Consider the following 27,435-nt stretch of genomic DNA (forward strand, 5'->3'; position numbering starts at 1 on the left):
AAGCGCATACCGTATCGATTGGAGCAGTTGCAGGGAGCGCAAGAAGTTCGTGAACATAGTGGATGGTTGGCGCTCTCCGACCATGCAACAGTGTGCGCTCCACCTCAACGGTTCAATAGGTGGCGGTTTATATATACAGGAGCGCATGCATGTAGATGGGAGCAGTTGCAGGGAGCGCGGAGCGCAAGAGGTTTGTGAACATAGTGGATGGTTGGCGCTCCCGGACCGTGCAAAAGTGCGCGCTTCGCCTCGGCGGTCCAATAGGTGGCGGTTTATATGTAGAGGAGCGCAAGCCGTATCGATGAGAGCAGTTGGAGGAGCGCGGAGCACAAGAGGTTTGTAAACATAGTGAATGGTAGGCACTCCCGGACCGTGCGGTAGTGCCGCGGTGGTCCAATTTTACGAACGTAGTGGATACGTACCTTTAGAAAGACGGGTATTCTGGTATTAAGTTTTGTTATAATCTAGGGTGGGGGAGGGGCTACATAAGGAAGGTTGTGTAGTGTTGTAGACAATATGTCGATTTGTCGAATTTATGCAACTAGCACAGTGCAAGATACAGGATTGGAAAGTGTAAACTAGAAATATCTAAAATAATTTCTAAAAAAGATAGAGGGCCGTTCGACTTCCATACTATTTTTGTTTATCAAAACTTTTAGGTTCATTTACACTCTAAATGTTTTGAGACTTTTCACAAAAAATAAAATTGTGTATTTTAATTTTTATATCTCACTTCCGCCAGAGGTTCGAAAACGAACCATTTTGTTGTTGTGACACCTGCCATTCTCAAAGTGTAAAACAAATTTTTTTACGAATGTTTATTTTACTCTAGTTAATCAAATATATTATATATTATTGCAGTATTTCTTCGCTTGGCGGTTAATGGGTTAAATGTCAATTACATTTAAAATAACCTAGATATGCTGCAAAAAATTGATGATTTTAAGAAAAAATAAGTACCTATATTTAACGCCTCATCCACCTCAATTTAAATGCATCGTTTTACTTCTACAATGCTTTTTATTATGGTGTTATTTCTATGTTAAAAAAGTTGGATGGGTTTAAAATTAACGGCTTTTGAAAAAAATAAGATCAAATTATGGAGCGCATTTTTAAATTTTCTTAAAAATTTTCCCTTTTCTGCATGTAACTTGAAAATGGTAAAAGATACAGCAATGAAAAAAAAAACAAAATTTTTACCTAAAAAAACCCTACATTTTTGTATGGCATCTTTTTTCGTATCTCATATGATTTTCGAGTTACATGAAGAAAAAGGAAGATTTTTAAGAAAATTTAAAAATGCGCTCTATAATTTGATCCTATTTTTTTTTCAAAAATCATTTATTTGAAACCCGTCCAACTTTTTGAACATAGAATTAACATTATAATAAAAAGTATTATAGAAGGAAAACGATGCATTTAAATTGTGGTGGATGAGGGGTTAATGTAATTCTCATTTTTTCTTAAAATACATTAGTCATTAATTTTTTTTGCAGCATATCTCGCTTATTTTAAATGTAATCGACATTTAATATTTCTCATTTTAAAGGACTTTTCAAGCACTATACACCTAAAATCAACCGTTTCTCTGTTATTTCAAGATGAATACACCGATTTGAGAATGCACCAAAAAAACAAACTATTTTCACCTACCATAACTCTTTTTTTTTTGTATTATAATTAGATTTATGAAGGAACGAATCTCTAGTTTTTTAGTAAGATGCATAGTTTTTAAGGTATTCGCAAGAAACCGTCCGAACAGGTGTCTTTTTTCAATGAAATCGTCCAATTTTATGAGAAAAGTTTTGGTCCAATAGGGCTTTAGTGATGGTCTTATTTAATCTTGTACATTTCATACAGAAGTTTCTTTGGCAATCTCCATTACATCTTAACTGGTTGTATTTATCCGAGTCGGAATATTGTGTAAGACAATGTTCACAAGTATACGTCATTTTCAAGATTAGATGTGCAAAAATTAACTAGGTCGATATGATGATGGTAATAAAAATTGAAACACTTACAGCTAGTATTCACAACACATAAATCAAAACAAACGGTTGGTTGCTTTACTTGAAGGGTGACAGTCACCCATTCTCGGGGGTGAAAAACAGAATTTCAATATAAGCCCGGAAATGAATAAACTGACTGATTTTAGGCAACTTTCGTGGTATAGAGTTTTAATGTAGATCAATACTTTTCGAGTTATTTTCGATTGAAAATGTTTATTTTTCGACAAAAAAAACTACGTTTCAGACGGTTTTTAGCAAATAACTCAAAAAGTAAATATTTTATCAAAAAAAATATTATTAGCAAAAATGTAGTATAGAAAAAAAAACGAAAAGAGTTGTGTATTCGTGAGGTCTATAGATATAGCAAAAGCAAATTTGTAGCTCATGAAAAATGCGTTTTTATTCGTCCAATTCCAAATTGAATATTTCATCGTGAAATAACCAAAAAATTAAGCACTTTTCGGGAAAAACTCCATTTAAACTTTTTTAAACTGTTTAAAAAAAGCTTTATTTTAATTAACTGGAAAAGACTGTAAGACTTGTACACACTTCTAAGTAGGTCAAAACGGCAAACAGGTGTATGTTCTCAAAAAACTTTTGATAGTGTGTAAAAAAATGTTTTATTATCAGCTAAGTACTTTCAACACATAACGTGCCATCATCAGAGCTTCCTAAAAGGACATTTAAGATAAGATTTTTTTTAAATGAGTGAAAAACTTACGTCCTCTTATAAAACCTTCATAGAAGAGCAATTGCTAAACGACATAATAAAATACATGAATACTGTGCAAAAGCCACAGATATCGGGTATAACAACCCTTTAAAGTGAATAAAATCACATCTAAATTCTTTTATATATTAAAAAGACAACATGGTTGAGTCAAACCATTTTGAGCCCACGTGAACAGCGAACAGCTGAGGAAGACTGTCATTTATTAAAATGATAAAGAAGGAACCACAATCTTATGCGACCTCTATATTCATAAATATTAATTAAAATTAATTAAAAATTGAAAATGACTAAAAAGCCATGTATAGGTTAAATGAATTTTAAGTTAAGATACTAAATTTTAAAGTTAAATTTTCAAAAAATTACTATTATTAATATTGAAGTGAAATGTTAACGTGTATATAAGTTATCAAAATTCTTCTAAAAACAAAACTGTTATAGTTTGACCAAGTGTAGAAGAAGTTAGATGAAATCATACCTAGGAGAAATCTCATTTGATAAGCTCAGAGTTCGAAAGCTGTTATTTAATAAATTAAAAATCTTATTAATTAATTCAGACAAATCTCAAATATTTACTTCTTTACAAATATGTAAACAATGAACGAAAACTCAAGAATACCTAAAAGTAATGTTCAAAAACTTTCATAAATTGTTGGGTATACTGTATACTAAACCAAAATTATTAAAGAAATTTCTTAAAAATAGGATCAAATTTACAATTTAATTGAATCTGGGTGTTAACACAGTTTTGAGGGTTTCTTCTCATTTCTCTACTTATTTCTAGATCTTCTAGTAGATTAATTTTGGTATAGTTATTATTAGGTACGCTGTGTAAGACCTACTATCTCTTTGTGGACTAAAGCTGTTTCGATGCATGTAAATGATGACCAAAGCTAGATTTATCGATCTTTGACAGATGTTCTTTGATACGAGTAACCAAAGGTCGCATCGTTCTACCCACGTAGGTCACAGGGCAGTCACCACATGACAATTTATTGTTCCGTCTCCTTATGGTTTAGTTCATTTTTGTTTCAATTTTATTTTACATGTAGAGGCATATCAGAACATTCCTAAAGCTTGGGTAAATTATTTTCCAGAAATCACTTAATAGATTAAAATACATTCATTCTTACCCATAGTTCTGGGTAATATTTGTCAATTGTATTCCTGATTCTCTTTATAAAGTTAGGTATTTGGAAAGTTTGTGCGAGGCAAGTTATGTTGCTGCTTCTTGGAAGGACAATGATGACGATTTGTTAATTACGTTTTTTCCAAAAGTGAAATTTTGTAGAAGAGATAAAGACATTTTTGCTTTCCCCACCACACGGGATTTCTGGGCGAGGGCTTTTTGTAATTTTAGTAGGTAGTAGCGAACAAAACTTTGATCTGTAAAGACGTATAGCAATCAATAAAGAGTTCTATCAAAAAGTGTCGTCGAATATTCTTTAATTTGCTAAAGTAATATTTAATAGCATCGTATATTCACGGTAAACTAATCGTGAATCAAACATGGTCCTTCTAGCTTGATATATTTGAAGAACTGAGTGTAGTTATTAGTTATTGTTGAAAAATAGAACTTTTTGCTGTATTGCTTTAATCAAACTAAAGTGAAGATTCGAATAGTAATAGTGGTGCTATAAAACCGTAGTGAAGTGTCTCAAGAATACATTATCGCCTTTTCGTCGGAATTCTCAAGGATTCATCACACATCGTCGTCATATTCCTGTACCATCAGCAACAACGGTCATCATAGCATCAAATCAAATGTGAGCTTTTATCAGTAGAAGTCTCGAAAATCACTAATTCAAAGTAAGTCATTTGAACCACTCAATTAATCCATTATTTTTACTCTATTCCTTTTACTATTCATAAAATTTAATATCCTCTCTATTTCGAGTTTGCTCAAAGTTAATTAAGTATGAATTTAATAAACTAAATAATTTAAATTATTTATTACCGTTTTGCCGTGAGAAATTTTGGATTTTCGGTTATTTGGTTTTATTTTTATTTATATATTATAAAAATTTAAAATGACTGAAGAGGTAATTAAAGCCCTTAATGTCAAACGCGGTAATGCCAAGCGATCTTTAACGATATATGAAATTTTTTTAAATAAATACAATCCTGAAAAAGATTTTCTAAGCTTAGAAAAACGGTATCAGGACATAAAAAATGTTCGTGAAAATTTTGAAATTGTTCAAACGGAATTAGAAATATTACAGAAAGAATCGGATGAACTTACTAATTATCGTTTAGAATTTGAGGAACAATATTATAAAACATACGCAATCGCTACCAATTTTTTGTCGAATCGGATTACGGAAAAATTAAAATCGTCAACTTTGGATGATACACCGTCAGAACCAATATTTTCTAGCGTTGCTTCATCGTCTTCGTCCGCAGAAATACAATCGCAAACAAAATTGCATTAATTGCTCCTGTAGCATTTTGCAACAAATTTCCCGGCAGCATCTCTTCTCAGCATTCCTTTACCGATTTTCAGTGGCACTATAGACACGTGGGTTGGCTTTTTTGATTTATTTAATTCATTAGTTCATGAAGATAATAACATTCCTCCCGTGAGAAAACTATTTTATTTGAAAAGTTGTTTAACAGGAGAAGCTGCGGACATAATATCTTCATGATGTCGCGTGGAATTTGTTAAAAGAGCGCTATGACGATCGAAAATTCATTCGTGATAGTTATATCAAATCGCTAATTGACACGCCGTCCATGTCAAAAGAATTTTCGACTCGTGCATTTTTGGATCATATTCAAAAATATTTAAGAGCGTTAAAAAATCTTGGTGAACCCATCGACTCGTGGCATTCTTTTCTCGTCATATTATTAAAATACAAATTCACTAATAGTCTCCGCGAACGATGGGAGGATAATAGTAACGAATCGCGTAATCCAACAATGAAACAAATTATGTCGTTTTTAAATAGAAAAGCTCAGCTCGAAAACACGCGATTTCAGCAATCTTCTATCAAAAATCCTCCACCAAATAAACCAAAATCGTCGAATATGGCTCAGCATTCGAGAAATCAACAAACTTATACTGCAACTACTTCACAAAATAGTTGTATTTTTTGTGACGGTGAGCATTATATAAATTCCTGCCGTGAATTCACATCATTATCGCCTGTTGAACGTTATGAAGTTGCAAAAAAGGGTGGATGGTGTATTAATTGCTTATGCAAAAATCATCGCGTCTTGCAGTGCACCGCTTCCAATTGTCGCGTTTGTCATCAAAAACACAACAGCTTGTTGCATTTCGATAAACCAAAAAGAGCTTCGAATAACAATAAAAATACAAACACGGATACACCTAGTGCTAGCGTAAATTTGCACGCAAATGTAGCCACGGAAGTACTATTAGCTACCGCAGTGGTAGATATCGTGAACAGTCGCGGAAAAGCCAAAACTTGTCGAGTGTTTTTGGACGCCGGTTCTCAAGCACATTTTATCACCGAAGCCTTGGCTCAATTTTTAAATTTGGATCAAAAACCCGTTAATATCATAGTTTCCGGGGTAGATGATTTATCGACCAAAATAAAAAATTCTACGCATGCTACAATCAAATCGCGTTTTAGCAAATTTCAAAAAACTGTTGAATTTTTGATTTTGCCACAGATCAGCAAAACAATGCCGTCGATTCAAATAAATACTACTGAACTCGAAATACCAAAAAATATCGTGTTAGCTGATCCTGAATTCTGTAAACCCGCAGAAGTAGATGCTCTTTTGGGAGTCAAATTGTTTTACAAACTTCTCAGTGTAGGTCAGCTATCGTTGAAAAATCAGCCTAATGCTGTTCTCCAAAAAACCCAACTAGGTTGGCAAATAGCAATCAATGATGCCTTAATGGTCGGTCCCAAGCTGCAGGATGACTTATTTGTCATTCTTCGTTTTCGTCAACATATATTCGTATTGGCAGCCGACGCAGAGAAAATGTATCGCCAAATTCTCGTACACCCCGATGACGCTATTTATCAAAAAATTTTGTTTCATAAAAATCCACAAGAGCCAATAAAAACGTACATTCTTAATACCGATCCTATTTATCAACTCGAACTTTTAAGCAATTAGCTCACGATGAAACTTCTGCTCATCTCCTCGCAGCTATCGCATTAAACAGAGACTTTTACGTCGGTGATCTTCTCACTGGTGCAAAGACTCGCGCAGAAGCGTCCGCTCTTAGAGAAGATCTTATCTCATTGTTAAAAAAAGGTGGTTTTCTTCTTCGAAAATGGTCATCAAATGATAGCTCCTTAATAGTTGATCAAAATAAACATGCTGAGAGTACTCACATGTCTCTAGATCCTGATGCCACCGTCAAGGCATTAGGAATTCAATGGAATTCTCGCGAAGATATTCTATTTTATAGCTCGGGTATTTCAAGTATCGAAACTGTAACGAAACGCTCTATTTTGTCGCAAATCGCAAAATTGTTTGATCCGTTGGGATTGTTGGGCCCAATTATCGTATACGCAAATATAATTATGCAAATGTGCTGGAAATCGGGAGTAACCTGGGATGAGTCACTTCCCCTCGAAATTCACGATTTGTGGTTGTCATTTTAAGCTCAATTAAAACATCGAAAATTTAAATTTTTCTCGGTGTATTACAATACCAAATCCCGTTGATATCCAAATTCATGGATTTTGTGATGCTAGCGAAAAGGCTTACGGCGCTTGTCTTTATTGTCGTTCTGTTGATGCTGAGGGAAATATTTTTGTGCGAATAATTTGTGCAAAATCTCGCGTAGCACCCCTCAGTTCAATATCATTACCGCGATTAGAGTTATGCGGCCCTCTACTTCTAGCTCAGCTCTATGCGACGCTTCAGCATTCTCTTTTGCTGGAGATCAGCGGTACGTATTTTTGGTTGGACTCAACAATCACTCTTCACTGTATTAATACCCAGTCGTATCTTCTTCGCACATTTGTCGCCAACCGGGTTGCGGAAATACAAAGCCTGCCTAGTCGGTGTCATTGGCAGCACGTTTCCTCGTTGGACAATCCAGCCGATTGTTTATCGCGCGGTCAGCTTCCCTCAGAATTTTTAGAAAATAATATTTGGCAAATCGGTTCGTCTTAGTTATCGCGAATCCAGTCTTCGTGGCCGAAAGGAATCTTGGATTCGATCGAAATTCCCGAATTGGTAAGGCCTCAATCAATAAATTGTATGCAAGTTTTGTTGAATAATAATATTTTAGAAAAATACAGCTCAATGCATAAACTATTTCGCGTGATTGCCTATGTTCGTCGATTTATTCTTAACGCAAGGTTGAAGGGAAAAGATAAGCGCAATTTAAGCGAGCTAAATGCTCAAGAGTTGGTTGATTCGCAATCTTTAATAATTAAGATGACGCAATTCGCGGAATTTTCAAAAGAAATTAATTCTTTAAAAAACAAAGATTTCGTTATTGGTACCGGTAAATTGGTGCCTTTGAATCCATTCCTAGATAATAACGGAATCTTAAGAGTTGGTGGTAGACTTGATCGATCCTCGTTATCTGAGTCTCAAAAACATCCAATTTTGCTGCCAGCTCATCACTACATTACTCGATTAATTATATGTGAAGAGCATGTAAAATTAAAACATGCTAGTCCCCAAGCCACCTTGTACTCCGTGCGCCAAATTTATTGGCCGTTAGACGGACGTAATGTAACTCGAAAAATTTTACATCGATGCATCCCTTGTTTTCGCGTAAAACCTCGTCCGGCTAATCATAAAATGGGTATCCTTCCCGAATACCGGGTAACGCCTTCTCGACCTTTTCTTAAAACTGGAGTTGACTATTGCGGTTCTTTGTTTATCAAGGAAAAAAGGTTCCGCAATCGTAGACGATTAAAGGCCCATTTATACATATCAGGGCCGTGTCCGTTCCGTGTTAAGACAGGGCCCGGTCCAAAAAAAAAACAATGTGTACTCTTATGAGCATATTTATACATTGGCGCTTCCCGGACGAGGCCCGTCCGGGCCCGGTCTGAAATTAATCCCAGCCGATATTTTTGCTGTCGGCACTGGCGATGCACGAAAATGACACGGATCGCAGGGACTTGTATAAACACGATTTTATTGTTTTGTGAGCGCGACTGGTGGAAAACAGACAAGCAATAGATATTGTGAGGTGAGATCTTCTATCCAAGCCGAAATATTTTCAACTATCTTTTACACAGAGATATGTAATAACGTTTTCCTCTCTTATTCGGCCCGGTACGCACACTGCCACAACCCGGTTGTATGTGAATATCGCAATAAAAATACCCGGACTCGGCACTGACACGGAACAGACACGGCCCGGGTATGTATAAATGGGCCTTAAAGGTATACGTCGCCGTGTATGTATGCATGTCTACACGGACCGTTCATTTAGAACTAGTAAGCGACTTGACTACCAGCCTTTTTAGCCAGCTTTCGTCGTTTTTGTTCTAGACAAGGAAAATGTGCAGAAATATATTCCGATAACGCTACCAATTTCGTGGGGGCAAGTCGCGAGCTGCACGAATTATTTAACTCGTCAGATTATCAAAATGCCATTAAAAGATGAATATCTTTTGGTTGAAAGGTTCGCTTGGCATTTTATACCGCCCAAATCTCCCCATTTTGGAGGAATTTGGGAAGCCGCGGTTAAGTCCTTCAAGAATCATTTAATTCGCACTGTAGGGGATACTTTGTTAACATACGAGCAATTAGAAACATCTTATTGAAATAGAGGCGATATTGAATTCTCGTCCTATTTCTCCTATGTCGTCTAACCCAAATGACCTTCTTCCCCTTACCCCTGGACATTTTTTAATTGGTGGTCCGATGACAAGCTATCCTGAGACTAACTTTTTGGATATGTCATCAACTAAACTATCAGCCTGGCAGCATGCCCAACAGTTGAAGCAGCACTTCTGGAAGCGATGGTATAAAGAATATCTTCATCAATTGATCAGCAGCAATAACGTTAATGCTTCTGATAATGGTGGATGCTTTGGTGTTAATTCTTGAAGACAATTTGCCCCCGTTGCAATGGGCCGTTGGACGCATCACGTCGGTGCACCCTGGAGAGGACGGCATTGTCAGAGTGGTAACTCTGAAAACCAAAACTGGAGAGTACAAACGCTGCGTGAAGAAGTTGTGTCCACTTCCGATCAACTAGATTATCGACGTCAACCGACAAGCTCATTTGAACTTTAGTAGTTCAAGGCGGCCGGCATGTTCCGTCTCCTTATGGTTTAGTTAATTTTTGTTTCAATTTTATTTTACATGTAGATGCATATCAGAACATTCCTAAAGCTTGGGTAAATTATTTTTTAGAAATCACTTAATAGATTAAAATACATTCATTCTTACCCATAGTTCTGGGTAATATTTGTCAATTGTATTCCTGATTCTCTTTATAAAGTTAGGTATTTGGAAAGTTTGTGCGAGGCAAGCTATGTTGCTGCTTCTTGGAAGGACAATGATGACGATTTGTTAATTACGTTTTTTCCAAAAGTGAAATTTTGTAGAAGAGATAAAGACATTTTTGCTTTCCCCACCACACGGGATTTCTGGGCGAGGGCTTTTTGTAATTTTAGTAGGTAGTAGCGAACAAAACTTTGATCTGTAAAGACGTATAGCAATCAATAAAGAGTTCTATCAAAAAGTGTAGTTGAATATTCTTTAATTTGCTAAAGTAATATTTAATAGCATCGTATATTCACGGTAAACTAATCGTGAATCAAACAATTTATAAATGCCACTTTTTGAAGTTTTTTAAATTTTGTCTTTAGTATGAGAAAAAATAGACTTGATGTTATCTTTACATTTAAATGAAAGTTTTAAGTTAGGAATGTTATTTAAGATTTTTGCTATATTGTCTGAACGATAACCTATGTATGATATAGATCTATACATAACTGCTGAATTGTAGTTGTCCGGGGTCGCAATATAAGCTAGAGATCTGTTCCTTTTATTCCTTAATTTGTTGAGAATGTTAGCAACCAAAGTAGGGGAGTAAACGTTGCTATGTGCAAGTTGTTTAATAATATCTAATTCAGAAGTAAAATTTGTGTCTGATAAAGGTAAGCTAAGTAAACGAAGGATATAGCAATAAAAAGAAGACATCTTCTGTTGAAAAGGATGATTCGAAGATCTAGGGATAGTATGGTCAGTCTGAGTTGGTTTCCTAAAGACTGAATCATCCTATTCAACAGATGTCTTCTTTTTATTGCTTTATCCATCGTTTACTTAGCTTACCATTATCAGACACAAATTTTACTTCTGAATTAGATATTATTAAACAACTTGCACATAGTAACGGTTACTCCCCTACTTTGGTTGATAACATTCTCAACAAATTAAGGAATAAAAGGAACAGATCTCTAGCTTATATTGCGACCCCGGACAACTCCAATTCAGCAGTTATGTATAGATCTATATCATACATAGGTCATCCTTCAGACAATATAGCAAAAATCTTAAATAACATTCCTAACTTAAAACTGTCATTTAAATGTAAAGATAACAAAAAGTCTATTTTTTCTCATACTAAAGACAAAATTAAAAAAACTTCAAAAAGTGGCATTTATAAATTGTCATGTGGTGACTGCCCTGTGACCTACGTGGGTAGAACGATGCGACCTTTGGATACTCGTATCAAAGAACATCTGTCAAAGATCGATAAATCTAGCTTTGGTCATAATTTATATGCATCGAAACATAGCTTTAGTCCACAAAGAGATAGTAGGATCTTACACAGCATACCTAATAATACCTATACCAAAATGAATCTACTAGAACAGCGGTGCTCAAAGGGTCGATCGCGATCGACCGGTCGATCGCCAAAGTTTTTGAAGTCGATCGCGATTCGCGAAAAAAATAAAAATGGAAAAGGTATTATGTCTGCTACCAAAGAAGTTCGGTTGTAACGTCCAATGGTTACTAGACGTATCGAAGTCATGGGCAAATATTTTTAAAGCAAAGTTAACCGTGATATCATGAAGTGTAATTACTTTTCTTTTCAATTTGCAACCGATATGCCAATACCGCCCATTTGTGTATTTTCATTCGGATGGTATTTTCTGATATGTTGGCTAAAGAAGAATCATTGTTAATTAACAATGCTGTCTCTGAAAGAAAAAACTCGCGGAGAAGATAACAACGTTTTTTTAAATTTTGTAAAACAATACGAGCTGCCGATTTACAAGCTAGTGTGTATTACAACATATGGTGCACCATCCATGACTGGCGTTAACAATGGATTTCTTGCATTATGTCGAGTTAACGATGACTTTCCATCGTTTTTTTTTCATTTCATTGCAGCATTCACCACCATGTTTTGTGTTCCAAAATTTTAAATATGAACGACGTCATGAAGATCACAAAAACAATTGTGAATTCAATCAGAGCGTGAAGCTTGGAACGACGTCTTTTTAAAGGGCAATTGGAAGCTGGCGACTCTGCGGAACACACCGATTTACTTCTGCATAGACTTTTTAAAGGGCAATTGGAAGCTGGCGACTCTGCGGAACACACCGATTTACTTCTGCATACAGATGTGAGGTGGTTGAGCCGTGGAAAATTTTCAGATAGCTTCCAGGAGTTACTTACGGAAATAATTTCTTTTCTAGAAGAACAAGGGGACGATGCTAATTTACTTCAAAACGAAAAATGACTCAGTGATCTGGCTTTCGTATCAGATTTAGCAAATCATTTGGACCTCCTTAATTTGGAACTACAGGATACGAATAAAACAATTATCGATATGATGAGCGCAGTACATTCTTTTGTCAACAAGAAAATTGAAAATATTGATTAATCCAATGAACAGAAAGGAGTTAAACAACTTTCCATCGTTGAAAAAAAGTGTAACCACTAATTTGAATTAAGTTTATTAGGAGATGGAGTTACAGGCAGTTCATAGCGAGTTTGCAAGACGTTTAGCTGATTTTAAAAAACTGACAGATATTGTAACATTCATGTATAATCCATTTTCTTATGAAGAGATGTAAACAATTGCTACTGAAATATCCATTACATTCAATATGGAGATTATTTCCGTTCAAAATGAGGTACTGAAAATAATTTCGGATTTACACCTTAAATCCAGAGCAACCGATACGAAATTTTGGTCTTTGATATCGTCTGGCAAATATCTGTCTTTGATGCAGGTAGCTCTGCAGCTCACAGTATTCTTTGGATCAATGTAATTGTGTGAGTCTGCATTTTCCCAAATGATGGTCGTGAAATCAAATTATCGTAATCGGCTAATTGACGAACATCTCTCATCATGCTTGCTTTTGGCCATCGGTAATTACGTACCATGCATCAACATTCAAATAAAATTAAGATGAAACATGACTTTAATTACAACTCTCCGTAGTTACAACTTCTTATCAAATAGAAATGGGCAATAAAGTTTTTTTACGGCCGTGCTAAAAAAACCACTTTCACGCACGCATTTCGTTTCCGAAAGTTGCACTTTCCCGCACGGCGTGCGGGAAAGTAAAATACCTTGTAATATGGCATTATAATATATTATAATACATGCAATAAACTAATATTTAGATATTATTTACTAATTTATTTCAAATTTATCTTATTGTGTTCATGTTTTAATGAAATTAGCGCGATTATTTCATTCATAGGAGATTCTGACCAATAGAAAGCTACAGAAATCTGAATTAAATCGATAATTTTTGATAATTGCCCGTCGTTAAGTATATTACGTCAGATGCCCTTCGTTGCTACGAAAAAATACATTCAGTGACATTAATGACAATTAATGTTTTAAAAATTATAAAAGTGATGACTTTCAGTCGTCAAATATTTATAAAAACTTTGTGTTTAATTGTACTAATTTGTACTTACATAAATAAATTACAATAAAATTTTGGTTTTGAACAGTTTTATTCATGAAATAATCGCAACAAATTGCACTCGAACTCTAAAATTAATATAGAATGTTTGCCATCGTGACACTTTGACATAATTTCACTCGCCTTTGGCTCGTGAAATTAAGACTGTTAAAGTGTCACTCGGGAAAAATTCAATAATTTTAGAGCTCTTGTGCAATTACTACTGATAATTCGATGAAATAAAATTATTTTGACATAATATTTAAAAGTCAGATCAGTAGACAATTAATTACAATGGTTTTGAATCGTCGTCATGGAAACCAATATCGTCGTTGTGGTAACCCATTATATTGAAAGTTTAGTTTTGACAACCTTGTCAAAGAATTAATTTGTGTATTTTCACTTCTAAATAAAAATTGATATACCTCTATTTTTTGTGACTTTTTTTCAAACGTACGGCCCTAGAAAAAACATTGTTCCTAACTCATGCGGAAAGTGTCTTCCCCGCACTCGAATGCTTGCCCGAACTCCGCTATCGCGTCGTTCGGGTCAACGGCAGTCTCGTGCGTGAAAGTATCACTTTCCGCACTAGTTAGGAAAATAACTACATATATTTTCATTGTTTTTTTCCTAGCAGTCGATCGCTTGACGCTTGAAGTTTGTGTAGTAGATCCGACACAGTATAAGTCTGGGCACCACTGTACTAGAAGATCTAGAAATAAGTAGAGAAATGAAAAGACACCCTCAAAACTGTGTTAACACCCAGATTCAATTAAATTGTAAATTTGATCCTATTTTTAAGAAATTTCTTTAATAATTTTGGTTTAGTATACAGTATACCCAACAATTTAAGAGTTTTTGAACATTACTTTTAGGTATTCTTGAGTTTTCGTTCATTGTTTACATATTTGTAAACAAGTAAATATTTGAGATTTGTCTCAATTAATTAATAAGATTTTTAATTTATTAAATATCAGCTTTCGAACTCTGAGCTTACCAAATGAGATTTCTCCTAGGTATGATTTCATCTAACTTCTACTACATTTGGTCAAACTATAACAGTTTTGTTTTTAGAAGAATTTTGATAACTTATATACACGTTAACATTTCACTTCAATATTAATAATAGTAATTTTTTGAAAATTTAACTTTAAAATTTAGTATCTTAACTTAAAATTCATTTAACCTATACATGGCTTTTTAGTCATTTTCAATTTTTAATTAATTTTAATTAATATTTATGAATATAGATGTCGCATAAGATTGTGGTTCCTTCTTTATCATTTTAATAAATGACAGTCTTCCTCAGCTGTTCGCTGTTCACGTGGGCTCAAAATGGTTTGACTCAGCCATGTTGTCTTTTTAATATATAAAAGAATTTAGATGTGATTTTATTCACTTTAAATGGTTGTTATACCCGATATCTGTGGCTTTTGCCCAGTATCCATGTATTTTATTGTGTCGTTTAGCAATTGCTCTTCTATGAAGGTTTTATAAGAGGACGTAAGTTTTTCACTCATTTTTTATAAAAAAAATCTTATCTTAAATGTCCTTTTAGGAAGCTCTGATGATGGCACGTTATGTGTTGAAAGTACTTAGCTAATAATAAAACATTTTTTACACACTATCAAAAGTTTTTTGAGAACATACACATGTTTGCCGTTTTGACCTACTTAGAAGTGTGTACAAGTCTTACAGTCTTTTCCAATTAATTAAAATAAAGCTTTTTTTAAACAGTTTAAAAAAGTTTAAATGGGGTTTTTTCCCGAAAAGTGCTTAATTTTTTGGTTATTTCATGATGAAATATTCGATTTGGAATTGGACGAATAAAAACGCATTTTTCATGAGCTACAAATTTGCTTTTGCTATATCTATAGACCTCACGAATACATAACTCTTTTCGTTTTTTTCTATACTACATTTTTGCTAATAATATATTTTTTTATAAAATATTTACTTTTTGAGTTATTTGCTAAAAACCGTCTGAAAACGTAGTTTTTTTTTGTCGAAAAATAAACATTTTCAATCGAAAATAACTCGAAAAGTATTGATCTACATAAAAACTCTATACAACGAAAGTTGCCTAAAATCAGTCAGTTTATTCATTTTCGGGCTTATATTGAAATTATGTTTTTCATCCCCGAGAAGGGGTGGCTGTCACTCCCCAAGTAAAGCAACCAACGGCACAAATTCAACTTTGAAGTGGAGGGTAGGTAGAACCTAAATCCAAATTTTCATACAATTCGGAGTTGCCCCTGAAAATTACACGGTATCGCCGTATTTCCCGTTCATTTACTGGGCTATTTGAGGAGCTTTTTTGCAAAACTGCATAAATCCACTTATATGGGCACAGCGTGGCATGGCGTCGCTACGCTACACACTGTCAGTGCGACCCGTAAATAGTTTTAGAACTAACGAATATTATATTTTGTTTCACGAATCAACATCTAATTCTAGAGGATACTTTTAAAACCAAACAAAAATAGTAGACGGATAGTTCTGCAGACCGGAGGATTTATGCAGTTTTGTAACACAAAAACTAATTTTAATGGTTAGCTAAAGAAGGAGATGTTAAGTTTTGTATAAAAAAAGAGTGGACATGGGGTAAAGGTTTTTGAGTGGATTAATTAAGTTTTGTGGAAGAAACGTGATTGTTAGGCTCATTTTAAATTGAAAATATTAACTTTTAACACATGAGACTTATACACAAGATCTAGGGCAGGCCAAACTCTCGAAATTCAACAAAACATGTATTTTAGCCGGAAATGGATTTATGCAGTTTTGTAAAAAAGCTCCTCATTTACTAAGGCACCATATTTTATTTAAAAATATATATCTTAGATCATTATAATAGTCCATTCTTTCACGGTTTTTGCTCTAAGTTTTAAAGAACCGCTTGAATTGACATGAAATTTGGCATACGTATAGCTTACATGTCAAAGAAAAAAAGTGATAGTGTGCCGATGTGTGCTTTTGCCCTGGGGGTGACTTTCACCCCCTCTTGGGGGTGAAAAAATATATGTCCAAAATAAGTAAGGAAATGGGTAAACTGCCTAATTTTAAGTAACTTTTGTTCTATAGAGCTTTTTCGCCAAGTCAACATTTTTCGAGTTATTTGCGAGTGAATATGTTCATTTTTCAACAAAATAACCACATTTTTAGACGGTTTTTCGCAAATAACTCAAAAAGTAAGTATTTTGTCGAAAAAAACGTTCCTAGCAAAAATATAGCCCATAAAAAAGTAAAAAAAAATGGTGTACGCGTTAGGTCTCTGGATCTCGTAGAACCAGAGTTATAGCCAATGAAAAATATATTCATATTCACCAAATTTCAAATAGAATATTGCGACGTGAAATATCCAAAAAATTAAGCACTTTTTGGGGAAAACCCATTTTAACTTTCTTAAAGTGTTTAAAAAAGCTTTATTTCTGTTTTTACAAAAAGTTTCTAGCATTAAATTTAAGCAAGTTACGTTCAAAATAAAGATGGTCCCTTTTGTTTTTGCAAAAAAAAATCGGGAAGACCACCCCCTAATTAGCAACTTAAATGAAATTAGTCGTTACCGCTCCACAAATTATTTTACTTATGTTGTTTTTATATGATCTGTAAGTTTCATCGATTCAAAGTGCTTATTTTTGAAAAAATTTGGTTTCAAAATAAAATTTTTAAAAATTTAAATTTTGAAAAATATTCTTTTTTTTAAAATAACTTAAAAATTGTTAGAGATACCAAAAATCTCGAAAAACAAAAAAAGTCCGATTTGCTTTTCTGAATATCATGTATTTTTTTGATTTTCTGTTAGACAAAAATTGATTAAGATTTGTTGTTTCTAAATTTGCATACATTCGTGATCAGTGACTCGTTCAACCCCTTTTAACTACAGCCCTTTCAATAATAAGGACTTTGAACCGATGAAACTTACAGATCATATAAACAATACAGGGTGAGTCATGAGGAACTGTACATACTCCTACCTCGTATAGAGGCCCCTATGGGGAATAACAAATGACCATTAAAAAGTGTCTGCTCCCATTGTTTAATAATATACAGGGCGAGTTTCGCATTTTGACAGAAATTTTTATTCGTCATAATTTTTGAACGGTCAGATCGATGTGTCTCTTATTTTGGTCAATCGTTACACTATTGCCACCTAATCAACTGATTTATTCAAACTAGAAAAAAATCAGGTCCGGCTTTAAAAAAATTAGTTCGTTTGGGTCTTAGAAAAAATTTCACCCTGTATAAGCTTTTTGAAAACTCTAATATGAATTTTACAAATTAGACAAATAGGCAATTAAAATAACATATTTATTTTTTTCCGCACACGATTGCTTAATTTTTTATAAAAAAAATCAAGTTTGATTATGAATTAAAAGTTTGGTAAAGTGAACCATAGATTTAACAAAATTAACTTTTATTACCAAAATTAATTTTTTTTGAACAAATATTTAATTTATGTTACCACCAATCAACTGATTTATTCAAACAAGAAAAAAATCAGGCCCGGATTTAAAAAATAAGTTCGTTTTGGTCTTAGAAAAAATTTCACCCTGTATACGCTTTTTGAAAACTCTAATATGCTTTTTACAAATTAGACAAATAGGCAATTAAAATGGCATATTTATTTTTTTCCCTACACGATTACTTAATTTTTTATAAAAAAAATCAAATTTGACTATGAATAATTAAATGTTTGGTAAAGTGAACCATAGATTAAAATAAAAATAACTTTTATTACAAAAATGAATTTTTTTGAACAAATATTTAATTTATGTTATCACCCAATCAACTGATTTATTCAAACTAGAAAAAAATCAGGCCCGGATTTAAAAAATTAGTTTATTTGGGTCTTAGGAAAAATTTCACCTTGTGTTTTTTGAAAACTCTAATATGAATTTTACAAATAAGACAAATAGGCAATTAAAATGGCATATTTATTTTTTCCCCACACGATTACTTATTTTTTTATTAAAAAATCAAATTTGACTATGCATAAAAAGTTTGGCAAAAATTTTGCATAGATTTAAAAAAATTAACTTTTTTTACAAAAATTAATTTACAAAAACAACGTTTTTCTTAAAATTAAAAGTTTTACCATTTTTTTTTTCTATAACACGTCTACATCTAAAACTTCCCATAACACTTCTTTTGGACTCTATAGTTTAACATAGACGTGATCAAATTGATAAATTTTAAATTTTTCCACCTAATTTTTGCGATTTACAAGTTTGCAACTTTTACAAGAAGAAGACTGAAAGTCTACAACAATTTTCATAGTCTTCACAATGGTAATAGGCTATTGATTATGTACTATAGAAAGGAACTACAACGTTAACGGGGTTTTATTATTTGATATGGTCAATGAATCTCTATATATGAAAAAACCGCGGAGTGCTACCATTTAAAGGGGTGCGTTTTTGAGAAATGGGTGAATTAGTCCCTGGGCACAGGTTACATTAGGGTGAGTTCTATGCACTTTTGGTACAAATACGTCTACACAAAAATTGTTCCTGGTTAAATTTCCTATATAAATATAACTTTTGAAAGTCAAAGATACTTTTTTTTACTAAAATATATTCAAAAGAAAAAGCACAAAGAAACCCAAAAGAAAGAAATTTTGTTTTTTGTCCCATAACTTTTGACCACGGGGATATAGGTATAGGCATTGCTTCACAGAAAAAAAAGTTACATATTTTCTCTTTAAAATGATGTTTGGTAGAGGTCATTAGGATTTACAGTTTTCAAAATATGATTTTTCAAATTTCGCCACTCACATCAATTTTGGGCAATTTTCCTTGTTATTTCGCTAATATTGTTCTGTAACTTTTTTCTACGCAGCTTTAGGCATATGCAATGGTACATGTAAGAGGAATAGAAATCAATTACCTTTAAAATGTTCTACTGTATAATGTTGTACGACTTCTTTTAAAGAGGTTATCATTTTCAAGATTTTATACTTTTAACGAGTTTTTATATTTTTTACGATAATTTTTTAACTTTCCCATTATAATTTTTTTTTCTACATTTAGGTATATATTATATGTATAATAAAAATGAAAGCTTATTCTGTTTTATAAGTATTATAAAAAATTCCAGGATTATTTTTGAATAAGATATGCTTTTTCAAAATGTAATAAGTAGGTACTTGCAACGATTTTTGATTTTTGGATTATTTTTTAAATTTCTCATTATAACTTTTTTATGTGATTGTGTGTTATGATTAAATCTTCTTTTTTATAGGTAATATTTTCGATCCACGTGACTCGGCCGGGCAAACTTCAAAACATGGATTAATTTCAATATTTGCTGTCAAAGCTCCTGCACCACAAGCTTTGCTTGAAAAAATAGCATGTAAATGTACTAAAGGATGTACAAAAATCTGCGGTTGTAGGAAGATAGGAATTAGTTGTTTAATATTCTGCAAAGGGTGCATGTGCATGGGTACTAATTGTGGGAACTCTAAGATAACTGAGGTGTCAGAGGAAGATATTGAAGCTAATGCTAACGAACAGATGGACTTTGATTTTGAAAATTTTTTAAATGTCAACGTTTAAATAATTTTAACTAAAGTGATGTTTTCTAAGACTAATGTTTATGTAATTTTTGTAAAAGAAATAATTTTAAATAATACAGGTAAAAAATATCAAACAATCACTCGGTTTCCATTATTTAAATATAGATGATACACCATTTTAAAGAACAGAAAGCAAGCTCTCTTTATTGAGCAATATATAGTATATTCATGTACAAGAAAAAAAAAGTTATAATGAGAAATTTAAAAAATAATACTAAAATCAAAAGTCGTTGCAAGTACTTATTACATTTTGAAAAATAATATCTTATTCAAAAATAATCCTAGAATGTTTTGTAATACACCATTTTAAAGTAAACAAAATAAGCTTTTATTATTATATAATATAATACATACCTAAATGTAGAAGAAAAAAGTTATAATGAGAAATTTTAAAAATAATCGTAAAAAATGTAAAAAATAATATTTTTTTTATATTAGGTATCATATAATATATAATATAATATTATATTATATATACTATATATAATGTATTATTATATAATATATAGTATATTATATAATAATATTATTTTATTTTTATAATATATTATAAAAATCGTTAAAAGTATAAAACCTTGAAAAACCATCTCTTTAAAAAAAAAGTCGTATAACGATACACAGTAGACCATTTTAAAGGTAATTGATTTCTATTTCTATTACGTGCACCATTGCATATACCTAAAGTTACGTAGAAAAAAGTTACAGCACAATATTTGCGAAATAACAAGGAAAATTGCCCAAAATTGCTGTGAGTGGCGAACTTTGAAAAATCATATTTCGAAAACTATAAATTCTAATTACCTCTACTAAACAACATTTTAAAGAAGAAATATGTAGGTTTTTTTTTCTGTAAAGCAATGTCTATACCTATATCCTCGTGGACAAAAGTTATGGGACAAAAAACAAAATTTCATTCTTTTGGGTTTGTTTGTGCTTTTTCTTTTGAATATATTTTTGTAAAAAAAAGTATCCTTGACTTTAAAAAGTGATATTTAGATAAGAAATTTAACCAGGAACAATTTTTATGTAGGTAGGTTTGTACCAAAAGTGCATGGAACTCACCCTAATGTAACCTGTGCCCAGGGACTAATTCAGCCATTTCTCAAAAACGCACCGCTTTAAATGGTAGCACTCCGCGGTTTTTTCATATATCATTTTTCATATTTCATTTATCATCCATTGACCATATGAAATAATAAAACCCCGTTAACGTTGTAGTTCCTTTTAGCTATCTTATTTTGAATATAATCAATAGCCTATAAGAGGTATGTGCTGTAAAAATTTCAGAAAAAAAATATTAAAATGGAACAGAGTTGTAGCGAGTTAAACCTGAGTTCATTTTTTTTTCATTTTTAGGTTAAAATTCCGATTTTGACAAAGTTGATTTTTTAATAAAAAATTAAGTAATCGTGTGGGGAAAAAATAAATATGCCATTTTAATTGCCTATTTGTCTTATTTGTAAAATTCATATTAGAGTTTTCAAAAAGCGTATACAGGGTGAAATTTTTTCTAAGACCAAAACGAAACTAATTTTTTAAATCCGGACCTGATTTTTCTCTAGTTTGAATAAATCAGTTGATTGGATGGTAACATAAATTACTTATTTGTGCAAAAAAAATTAATTTTTGTAATAAAAGTTATTTTTTTTAAATACATGGTTCACTTTACCAAACTTTTATCATAGTGAAATTTGATTTTTTTATAAAAAATTAAGTAATCGTGTGCGGAAAAAGTAAATATGCCATTTTAATTGCCTATTTGTCTAATTGGTAAAATTCATATTAGAGTTTTCAAAAAGCGTATACAGGGTGAAATTTTTTCTAAGACCCAAACGAACCAATTTTTTTAAAGCCGGACCTGATTTTTTTCTAGTTTGAATAAATTAGTTGATTAGGTGGTAATAGTGTAACAATTGGCCAAAATAAGAGACACATCGATCTGACCGTTCAAAAATTATGACGAATACAAATTTCTGTCAAAATGCGAAACTCGCCCTGTATATTATTAAACAATGGGAGCAGACACTTTTTAATGGTCATTTCTTATGCCCCATAGGAGCCTCTATACGAGGTAGGAGTATGTACAGTTCCTCATGACTCACCCTGTATATACACGAGTCAAGAAACTTGTGAAGTCGTAACGATTAAGTTCATTTAAGATACTAATTAGGGGGTGATTTTCTTGATTTTCTTTACCAAAACCAAAAGGGACTAACTCTATTTTGAGCGTAACTTGTTTAATTTTGATGCTAGAAATTTTTTTTATAAAACAAAAATGAAGCTTTTTTTAAACACTTTAAATAAGTTAAAATGAGTTTTCCCCGAAATGTGCTTCATTTTTGGTTATTTCACGTTAAGATATTGCATTTGAAATTTGACGAATATGAACCTATTTTTCATTAATTATAACTCTGCTTCTACTAGGTGTAGAGACGTGATATATACACCATTTTTTAAATTTTTTACAGGCTATATTTTTGTTAAAAATGTTTTTTCGACAAAATACTTATAGTATAGTATAGTTGATCCAAAAGATGGCATAACCCACACATCCAAAGTGAAAGTTATCCTTCAACACCAAATTGTTCTATATGGTCCACACAATGTCCAGAAAAAAGTCACACCATTTTGAGCGTCGGGTTTGGGGGGGAGAGGGGGGAGAAATCGGTAAATTCGTAGTTTTTTAAGTTTTTCGCCAAAATTTCTAAAACTATGCGGTTTAACATGAACAACCCTTTATACAAAATTGTTCTACATTAAATTTGAAATAAAAAGGCCCTATGCATAATCTTTCTAAAATGAATGGTTCCAAAGTTACGGAGGTAGTATAGTATAACTGGTCCAAAAAAAGGCCTAGCCCAAACATACAAAGTAAAAGTTTTCCTCCAACACCAAAATGTTCTATATGGTCCACATATTGTTCAATAAAACGTTATACCATTTTGAGCGTCCGGTTTGGGAGGGAGATGGGAGAGAAGCCGCTAAATTAGTAGTTTTTTTAAGTTTTTCGTCAATATTTCTAAAACTATGCTTTAACGTAAACTATGTTATATACCAAAATGTTCTACATGAAATTTAAAACAAAAAATGTTCTATACATAATTGTTATAAAATCAACGGTTCCAGAGTTACGGAGGGTGAAATTCGAGGTTTTCGATACTTTTTATATTTTTTGGGCAATATTTATGATATAACTATACCAAAAACTCAGACATCCAAAGTGAAAGTTATCCTCCAACACCAAATTGTTCTATATGGTCCATATAATGTTCAGAAAAAAATCACACCATTTTGAGCGTCGGGTTTGGGGGGGAGAGGGGGGAGAAATCGGTGAATATAAAAAGTATCGAAAACCTCCACTTTTCACCCTCCGTAACTCTGGAACCGTTGATTTTATAACAATTATGTATAGAACTTTTTTTGTTTTAAATTTTATGTAGAACATTTTTCTATAGAACATTCCTTACGCTAAAGCATAGTTTTAGAAATATTGACGAAAAACGTAAAAAAACTACTAATTTACCGACTTCTCCCCCATCTCCCCCCCCAAACCGGACGCTCAAAATGGTGTAACTTTTTACTGAACAATATGTGGACCATATAGAACAATCTGGTGTTGAAGGAAAACTTTTACTTTGGATGTCTGGGTTAGGCCTTTTTTTGGACCAATTATACTATACTACCTCCGTAACTTTGGAACCGTTCATTTTAGAAGGGTTATGCATAGGGCCTTTTTTATTTAAAATTTAATGTAGAACAATTTTGTGTAGAGGGTTGTTAATGCTAAACCGCTTAGTTTTAGAAATATTGACGAAAAACGTAAAAAACTAGGAATTTGCAGATTTCTCCCCCCTCTCTCCCCCAAACCCGACGCTCAAAATGGTGTGACTTTTTTCTGAACATTATGTGGACCATATAGAACAATTTGGTGTTGGAGGATAACTTTCACTTTGGATGTCTGGGTTTGGATCTAACTATACCATACTATTACAATTTGAGTTATTTCCGAAAAACCGTCTAAAAGCGTGGTTATTTTGTTGAAAAAATGAACATATTCACTGCCAAATAACTCGAAAAGTATTGACTTAGTGAAAAAACTCTATAGAACAAAAGTTACTTAAAATTAGCCAGTTTATCCATTTCCTGACTTTCTTTGGACGAATATTTTTTCACCCCCAAGAGGGAGTAAAAACCACCCCCAGGGCAAAAGCACATATCGGCACAATATCACTTTTTTTGTTTGACTTGTTTGCTATGTGTATGCCAAGTTTCATGTCAAACCAAGCGGTTCTTTAAAATTTAGAGGTTGTGCAATATTTTACCGTTAAAGAACGGACTATAACTCGAGAAACGTTTGAATTACACTAATTGTAATTAACAAGATGTAAGTTCTAGACAAATAATTTTTCTTAATTTTTAAAATACTGTGTAATTTTATTTAAAACTAAAAAATGGTCAATATTGAAAATTCAATTATCGCTAGGGCAAATTGCTAATTGTAATTTATATATAAAAAAAAGAAAATAATTTTAATTTTTACGAGAATAAATAATTATCTAAGTGAAAACGAAGGTGAAACTCAAGAAACGGGAAGAAAGGTTTTTGTTTTTAAAAACACTTTAAAAATTTATCTATTTTTTATGTGTTTTGTTGATGAGAATAACGTGTTTTTTTTATTTGTGAAATTGTTTAATTATTTTTAATAAATTATACAAGGTGAATAAATAAAAACTGTAAGACTATAAAAAAGTTAATAAATATTACTAATAAAAAAAGATTTAATCATTTATGTATTAAAATCAAAAGAACTTACCTTTTCCTTCCCTAAAGTCTTTAACTTTATGTTGATAGTAGGAATGGTAAGGATCCCCACTGTTTAAAAAATTAAACTTAGGGTTTCCTAACTCATTTTGTCTAATACGAGCTTCAAATTCTGGACCATTTCTAGCAACAAAACTTGCAGTTTTGTCGACAATATCTTTATTATTGTTCAGGAAAAACTAAGTTTTACAGTTGTGAAAAAATAGAAAAGTATATATTAGCACATTATAGGTAAATATAATATTTACTCTAAATACGTTCCAAGGTTATAATGGAAAATATTCATAGAAGTACATAATAGTATAAATATTACACACTACTAAAATGAAGACTTTGGAATACAAGTAGATTAGAAATTATAAAAAAAAGTAAATACTTACACAGGATGACGCGATGGTCTACCATGTGTAAACGTTAAATATTGTGTATTTAGTAATATGTGGAATAATAACGGATATATTATATAATCATATTGTTTTGATGTTTGGTGGCTCAAAAAATTTTGGTGTATAAAACATGTTTTTCTTACCAAAGGCACTATATTTTATTAGTGGATATTTTCAAGGTGCACACTTTAACACCACATAAGAGACTTGACCAAGCATAATATAATTTGATCATGCGCTTCCAAAATTTAATTCTCAAGTTATTATTACAGAAAAGTGACCTCTTTGTAAAAAATGTTGTACGTAACTTACATTTCAGGATATACAAATTGTGGTATAATATCACCCTGTACAAAAGATGTTTGATTAAAAGTAAAGCATATCATAAATTGTCCGCCCTTGACCAAGGCCGACGCGTGAGGTTGCAAAGTTCATTCTAATATATAAGTAAACTCCCGATGATATCATCATCATTATTATTTGTAGTAGTAATGTAAAGGTAGGTCGTTACTGTGATATGTAAACAATTTATTATGGTTAATCGTTGATGGAGTTAAATGTAAATATAACGTATTTGAACCAAGAAGAGAGTTTTAATTAATTGGGACCTAGAAGGCAGTAACCACACACTTATTTACGACAAAATAATATAAATGAGCAAAGAAAATATTGATAATTTATAATTAACACATCATCTATAGGGCGTCTGCAATGAGACACTTTTCTAATAGACATTAAACGTTACTGTCTCCTTATATTAAATTGAACATCCTGTATTTTTTACTTCTATGATGTAGTAAATTTATTTCCTTTGTACTTAAGAAACAATAGAAGCAGCAAATTATCCCAATCAATTTGATCTTAAGAAGAGATGTTTGACAAAAATACTTCAAACTTCTATACCTAAAGCAAGTGTAAGCTATTCTAAAATTTTAAAACCAGTTAACGGTGTTACATTCAGCCCATTCATCATATAGTCTAAGATACGATATAAGGTCGATTTGCATCGATCTGTTTAATGGATAAAAATGGTTGGATATGTAATTTAGCATGTTAACAATTACAAAAAACAAGGGTTGCCCGATATAACCTTGTTCTGACTATAATTAATTAATAATTAAAAAATTACATTTTTTATAAATAAAAAAAAATTTCGACCCGGGCAGATATTATTTCATATTTTTTAGGTAATTCTAAACAAAAAAGGTCTTTTGTAATTATTTTTCTAGAAAGTTAATCGTTTTCTAGTTATAAACAATTTAAAACTGAAAAAAGAACGGAAGATGACGATTTTCAACGCTCAAAAACATAAGTATAAAATATCATTTTTGAAATTACGAAGTACCTTAATTCAAGTTTAAACCTTATTCTATCAGTTCTTGATAAATCTTTTGCACATTCTGAAACAATGTTTTTTAGTTGTTAATGCCCGTCTCCCCATAAGAAACCTTCCTCATTAACAATTAAAAAAAATATATTTTAGACTAAAACATGGCTAAAATTCTTATCGAGAACTGATAGAAAAAGGTTTGAACTTGAATTAATGTACTTGATGATCACAAAAATGATATAAATTCATAAAAAAATGTCATTTTTTAATTATTAATTAATTATAGTTAGAACAAGATTAGATCGAACAACCCTTGTTTTTTGTAATTGTTAACATGCTAAATTACATATCCCATAATTTTTATCCATTAAACAGATCGGTGCAAATCGACCTTATTTATATCGGATCCTCAACTAATACCAGTTTCTGTTAAAAATTTTAAGAATAAAACTATTATCTTTTTAACATTAGAAGCATAAACATTTTTATGAAGCAGATTTTCTGAGATGCTTAATTTTTGTTTACGGGCCCTTGAACACAAGGATGATTTTTTATGGTGATTATTTTTTTATAATACGAGTATACTGTTAACGGTCGAAGTCACTTTTCATAATAGCGATTAGTTATTATGAAACCATAATTTTCAACTAAAATTTAATTTTTATAAATCCCCCATGTAATTTTGTCTCCTGAATCCAAATTTGAAAACGGCATTTCGCATATCTCAAACCATCTTCGAGATATACG

At 32.0% G+C, this 27,435-nt stretch overlaps 1 protein-coding gene across 1 annotated transcript in view; it reads right to left on the reverse strand.

The window, feature by feature from the left end:
* LOC126884388 (splicing factor 3A subunit 1) overlaps positions 1–27,435 on the reverse strand; it is a 1,074,980-nt gene that overhangs the window by 816,255 nt on the left and 231,290 nt on the right. The window contains exon 2 of the mRNA XM_050650305.1: positions 24,965–25,129. Within this exon, the coding sequence (XP_050506262.1) occupies positions 24,965–25,129 (165 nt within the window). The remainder of the gene's footprint in view (positions 1–24,964; positions 25,130–27,435) is intronic.

This window comes from Diabrotica virgifera, chromosome 5 (assembly GCF_917563875.1).
Source record: "Diabrotica virgifera virgifera chromosome 5, PGI_DIABVI_V3a".
NCBI lineage: Eukaryota > Metazoa > Arthropoda > Insecta > Coleoptera > Chrysomelidae > Diabrotica > Diabrotica virgifera.